Source organism: Alexandromys fortis, unplaced genomic scaffold, assembly GCF_014885135.2.
Source record: "Alexandromys fortis isolate MF-2015 unplaced genomic scaffold, M_Fortis_MF-2015_v1.1 scaffold_16, whole genome shotgun sequence".
In the NCBI taxonomy this organism is placed as follows: Eukaryota; Metazoa; Chordata; class Mammalia; order Rodentia; family Cricetidae; genus Alexandromys; species Alexandromys fortis.
The window spans coordinates 6,699,130-6,705,491 of NW_026067893.1; the positions used below are offsets into that span (position 1 = coordinate 6,699,130).

The 6,362-nt window shown below is 53.9% G+C and overlaps 1 protein-coding gene across 2 annotated transcripts; it reads right to left on the reverse strand.

Moving 5' to 3' along the window:
* Positions 1-447: 447 nt before the first annotated feature.
* Adra2a (adrenoceptor alpha 2A) lies at positions 448-4,600 on the reverse strand. 2 transcript variants are annotated; one of them, XM_050149537.1, is made up of 2 exons: positions 3,637-4,600; positions 448-3,507 (listed from the first exon to the last, which is right to left on the reverse strand). In XM_050149537.1, exon 2 carries the CDS (start codon positions 3,217-3,219, stop codon positions 1,828-1,830), a length of 1,392 nt encoding a protein of 463 aa, XP_050005494.1. In that variant the 5' UTR covers positions 3,220-3,507; positions 3,637-4,600; the 3' UTR covers positions 448-1,827. The 2 variants fall into 2 exon arrangements, with proteins under 2 accessions (XP_050005494.1, XP_050005486.1); XM_050149529.1 differs by having other exon boundaries at positions 3,600-4,600.
* Between the last annotated feature and the right edge of the window lie 1,762 nt (positions 4,601-6,362).

Consider the following 6,362-nt stretch of genomic DNA (forward strand, 5'->3'; position numbering starts at 1 on the left):
TAGATAGATGCTTTGGGGCATATTAGACACGTTCAGGTAGTGCATATTGCACACTCAGGATATCTACGCTGTGTGTGCAATGCACTTACATTCAGAGGAGTGTCAACACCACAACTATGGAAACTCTGGGGTTCAGGGCACAGACTCTTCAACCAGATGAAATGGAATATGATGAACTCACACACCGTTTGACCCTGGGTAAGCCAGTTGCCCTGTGCACTCTGTTTCTTTACCTGTAAAACGGGACTAACCGCAGGACTTACTGCACAGCGCTCTTGGAAAGATTCAAGAGGGCAATACTTAGAACAGTCACCTTGTGGCTGGCATGGGAGGAACACACGCTTTGCAGTTTGTTATTGTGCAGGGGTGTAGAGACAATTTACAATGTGTAGCTTATAGGGAATCCCAGAGTTCAAAGACTTGAAGCTTCAATCACCAGACAGGAGAGCCACTTAATCCATGTTTATTTCACATTTGGTCTGTAAACTTTATTTTTTTAAAAAAAAAATCCACTGTCATAAGCAACAAGTGCTGACATTTAGTTTTCTAAATCAGAGCACAGGCCTTCCCTGTTCATCCAAAATAAGTAGAAACCCTGCTGTGAACACAAAGTCTCTGCCTTCCTCCCTGACTCTGGCAATTCATTAGTGACATGATATCAGCCAGAAAAGCAGGGGGGAGGGAACCCTTTCCTACCTAAGAGCTCTTGGGGTTGGCACTGTACAGTGTGGCAGGCCCGTTTGTCTTCTCACTGTTGACCTTGTGCAAATTGTATCAGGTTTGTTTCTTCCGCATAATTTCCACTCCTGTGTGGCTAAAATCAGCAGCTAAAAGATTCCCTCTTAGATGGCTCTTTCTGGGGGGAGGGGCGGCACACATACAATCTAGAAACGTACATATTCTTCTTCAAGCCTTAGCCCCAGAGTAGTGGGGATCCACAGAGTCGGTTTCAAAGTGAGTTACTGGGGCAAGTGGTGCCTCAGAAGATAATGGCTTCATACACAGGGCTGATGCAAGGCGGAAGGTTCATTTCCTTCTGTCTTGGTCCATCGCTCTAATATTTACATAGGAAAAGGCAATTATGCTGTCAGGCACGGGCGGGAGGAGGGGGAGGAACATGAACAGAAACCCTTTCCCTGTCAGGAAATCTCAGCGCAGGTCTGTGTCCAAGAGACCGTCACCAGTTACTGGTAAAAAGCACTGACAGCGACATAATACTAGAAAAGGGCTTGCTTGGTGAAGGAGCTTGGTCTGGACCAGGTTAGCCACTGGAGAGCATCTCCACGGCCATGATTTCAACATCACACCAATGCCAACACTGAAGACTTCAAAGTATGATATCAAAAATAATGTATATTTACAGTGGGGGTGGGGAGAGCAGGCAGGGCTGCCCTGAATGGGTTTTTAAAGGGGGGTTGGGGGAGTGGTAATTAGCCCGGGCTAGGAAACCTTGGTTCGTTAACCCTTTGGCAGCCATGCCTTCTCTAGCACTGCACTTGCTCTGAAGAGCTTGGGAGAGTCAGACTGGTGGAGAGGGTGGCAATGTCTTTAGGAAACAATACTGATCGGGGTAGCCCCTAGAAAATGGCTGTGGGTGGAGAGCAACCGAAACAACCACCAAAAGGCGCATGTGTCCCTCTCAGCCAGAACTTTACACATGTAACAAAAGGTGCCCTCAAACACCCGGGGCTCCCTCCTAGTTAGATAACACACAGAGCAGGTAGGTCCTGGGTTTCAGAGTGCTGGGGCTGCATGCACAGACGCGCCCCCTCGAAGCCCGGGCCCTGCATCGAACAAGCATCTGTAAGCAGGGCACATCCCACTCGCTCACACGATGCGCTTTCTGTCCCCACGGCAGAGGATCTTCTTGAAGGCGCGGCGGAAGTCGTGGTTGAAGATGGTGTAGATGACCGGGTTGAGCGAGCTGTTGCAGTAGCCGAACCAGAAGAAGAAGTTGAAGAGCTGGTAGGGCACGGGGCAGCCGACCGCTATGAGTGTGTAAGTGAAAAAGAACGGGAACCAACACACCACGAACACGCCGATGACCACAGCCAGCACGAACGTGAAGCGCTTCTCGCGGTTCTGCCGCCCGCGCCAGCGCGACGCTTTGGCACCGCGCTCCTCTCCAGGCCCGGACCCAGCAGTCCCAGGCCCCGCGGCCCCAGGCCCGCGCCGAGGCAGACTGTCTCCCGGCTTCACCTGGCTCGCCCGGGTCTTGCCCTTGGCCCGGGGACCGCGCTCGGGTCTACGGAGTCCCGGGGGCCGCTCGGCATGCTCGGACGACGAACTCTCCTCTAGGTCCAGCGCATCCCCTTCGCGGGACCCAGCGGGCGCGGGCTCCCCCGGGGCACCGTTAAGCTGGGTGGGGAGAGGCTCGGCCTCGGCGCCGGCGGGGCCCGCTCCGCGTTCCGGGCCCAGGCCGTTGGGCCTGCGATCGGCGCCCCCAGGTGGCGCGGAACAAGCGTCCGGACCCCGGCGGCTGGGCGGCACGCGGGTGCGACGCTTGGCGATCTGATAGATACGCACATAGACCAGGATCATGATGAGGCAAGGCGCGAAGAAGGAACCGATGGACGACGAGATGACATACCACTTCTGGTCATTGATCTTGCAGCTTGGTTCGGCCGGCTGCTGGCCGCCTCCAGCGCCCTTCTTCTCTATGGAGATGAGGGGCGGGAAGGAGATGACGGCCGAGATGACCCACACAGTGACGATGATGGCCTTGATCCGGCGTGGTGTGCGCTTCAGGTTGTACTCGATGGCCTGTGTGATGGACCAGTAGCGGTCCAGGCTGATGGCGCACAGGTGCACTATGGACGACGTGCAAAAGAGCACGTCGAGAGCCAAGTAGATCTCACACCACACCTTACCAAAGTACCAGTAGCCCATAACCTCGTTGGCCAAAGAAAAGGGAATGACCAGCGTGGCCACCAGGATGTCCGCTGAGGCCAGAGACACCAGGAAGAGGTTTTGGGGCGCTTTAAGTGCACGACTGGTGAACACTGCAATAATAACCAGCACGTTGCCAAACACCGTGAACAGCATCAACAGGCCAGCCAGGCACACCAAAGTCAGTGTCACCTGCAGGGAGTAAGGGGTGGCCCGGGTACCTCCCCCAGGCGCCTCAGTCCCGTTCCAGCTCGTGTTGCCAGAGTCCGGCTGCAGGGAGCCCATGGGCGCAAAGCTGCCCTCGGCCAGCGGCTGCTCCTGGCGGAACATGAACGCGGGTGCCGGTTCTCCTGGGCCTGCTGCCAGCTGCCTTCCGGCCCCGCGTCCGTTGGTTCTCCTCTTCCTCCCGCACGCGGACCGTCCCGCCGTGCCTCACATAGGGAGCCCAGGCCCAAGCTGGGGGACCGCTAGTTGTCCATGAACTAGTGCCCGCGAACTGGCACAGGCTGGTCCACCGCTCCGGGTGGGCGCCTTCTCTTTTCCAGCTCCCCAACACAGCCAAGTTTGTTTCTAAGAGGCAGGATAGAGTAGGGCCAGCTGGCAGTTAGAGATTTAATTCTTCAAGAAAAAAGAAAAGAAATCATCGGTGGCCTGATGACTTGGAAAGATGTCAGAAAATTATACAAATGTATTTAAATAGACATCTATACCTTGACTCTTGAGCTCAGAGAAAGCAGGAAGTCTTACCCCAAAAGGCAGCCGAGGGGTGTTGGTGAGGGTTCAGGGTCCTAGGTCGGTATTCTTATACCCTCGAAGCGATTTCCGATTCTGTCGCTGCCCCCCAGGCGCGGTGGAGCGGGCTGGGCCAGACCTCGGGCGAGGGCGCGGACTCTGCTTCCTCTTGGAGAGCCACGGGACTTCCAAAGTTGTGCGCCCTGCTGGGGCTGGGACGCAGCGCACTGAGCTCGGGGGGCGGCAGCGGCGGGATGAAGGGTGTGGGGGCCGCATGAAGGCACCCCCCTCCCGTCCTCAGGGCCAAGCTAGGTGAGCGATTGACTCTCCGGAAGCCGCGGCCAAGGCAAGGGTGGCTGCTAACCGCCAGCTGGGTGGGCTCTGAGCGCAGCAGACCCGGCAGGGGTCCGAAGACCTTTGGAGTTTTAGCAGGACTTGGGGCTGAAGGCGCTGGGGTGGCTGGGCGGCGTGCACCGGCTGCTGGGCGTCTGCACAGAAGCGCTGCTCCGCCGCTCTACTGTGCACTGGTTTTATAGTCCCAGGATGAAGCCGGCGTTGCCGAGCAGCCAGCGTCAGCCCCCACGTGGGAAGCCGACCCTCCTCCGCCCCTCGCGCCTCCCCTACTCAGGTCTAGAGCCGGCACCCGCGTCGGACCCCAGAGAGCGCTGCTTCGCAGGCTGTACTGGCCTTTTGGGAAGGCGGGTACCGTGAACAAGGGGCTTTAAGAGAGAGCCTAAGGAGTGGGGAGCGGCCCCTGCTGGGAGTTGGCCGCGCAGCTCCGGGCGGGCCAGGAGACAGTAACACCCAGGAGTACACCGATCTAACTGGGTTCTAGCAGTAAAGGGTACCAGGGTGCTGGGACCCGAATTAGGAGACGGAGCCGCAGCGTCGTGTAGGGGTTGCTGGCGAAGCAGCCCCGCCCCAGCCAAGCAGGTGTTCCTGGTGGTGGCCGGGATGAAAAAGATCCTGGAGAGATAAGCATGTGCATGTTCCTATGGAACCGCTGAAGCGGAATGGACAACACCCGCGCGTGAGCGGACCAGGCCTGACTTATTCATACTTGGGGAAGAGAAAGCCACATATCCTTGCAGCCATAGAGCTATCTGCGGGACGTTCGTGGGCTGGGGTCTGCACTGCGCCCCCTTGAAGGGCAGTGGGGAAGGGTCCTGGAGGCGTAGGCCCTGAGCCGTGACAGAACGAGAGCGCACTGACACCTGCTGGCCACCGAACGTCACGGCTGGGCAGCGACTTGAGGCTCCAGGCTCCAGTTTCTAGTCCTTTCCTGTATCTTCTGTCTTGGGGCAAATCTGGATCTAAGCTCAATAGGAAAAATAGAAAAAAACAAAAAGAACCAAGATTTTAAACTGCATTGTATCATGTTGCAGAAATCTTCGCGTTGTATGTGTCTACCTCCAATGAGAGTGAGGCTCGAACCTCTACAGATGGCGAGGGAATCCTGTGCCCTCCTCTCTGTTGGCTTTAAACTGCTGGGAACCCTTAAGCATTTGTTGAGGCACAGATATTTTATGAAGAGCTAGAAAAGAGGAGCGTCAGGACATCATCAGTAGATGTAAGCCTTACTCATGCTGTTTAAATCGGTACATTTTGTGTGCATGTCTTATAGCATCACACTGTAGTCCACAAATGAACACAATTATTTGTTAATCAAAAATGTTTTTTATGTTTATGGAAATAGAAATATTAACTTCCCTGATTTGGACACTACATGTTGTGAATAAAACTGAATTAACATACAGCATCTCACACATTTGTACAATTAAAAGAAAAAAATTTAAGTTAAACTCTATCCCACTTACATGTACCTTTCCCTCACACCCCAACACACACACAACCTGCACCACATCTTTCAGTGGGGGCAGGGTGCTAGCCAAGGAAGAGAGGGAATTTGCATGCTCTCTCTGATTAGAATGTAGGAGCATGGGAGTTGATCGAGGTTTCCAAGCACGCTGGATGTCAGTAGCGCAGGATTCGCTGTGCCATCTGCACTCCAGATGAGCAGCAGGCAGATCGTGAAGGCAGAGCAGGAAATGTCAATAGTGTGGCCATACGACCTAAAGAAACATCTGTCATACTTCAGAGGCTACCAAATCAAATGCCATATGCTGTCATTCAAGCCTAGATTCCAAGCTCTGACATTACCGTGCAGGCTCAGGTCTGGCTGAGGACTGCGGGCTAAATGAATGACCTTGGCCATCAGTTCCAATTCCAGCTGATGGTTTCATCCCTGACCAATAACATGGTATTTGACGATGCTAAGTATTTCTCAGATGTCTCTTGAGTTCAGTACCTTTATTCCCCAATACTTCCCCCAGTAGAGAGCTTCTGCTCCTGTCTTCTTGCTGAGACTTTCTCAGACTCTCAAGAAAACCAAGAAGGCTAACTTAACTGTCCCCTCTCTGTTGAGACTCTTGTTCCCTGTCGTCTCCTACATCTCTGCTCCGAGCCTCTTGGCAAGACATTGCAAATGTGTTCATTTAGAAATGTGACTGAAAGTGGGCAGCAGGAAGTATCCAAATTATGTGAAGATTTTTATAAAGCCAATTAAAGCTACAAAAAAAAGAATGAGCTCAGGTTGAGAATTGCAGCCTGGATCTCAGATGTGCAGACTTCTAGAGTGGTGGTACAGACCCTACGGGAGCTGAAGCAGATCACACAGCAGAGTTGGTGCTTGAGATCCCTCCATGGACATACCCATGAAAGTCTATAACTATTAGTAAAAA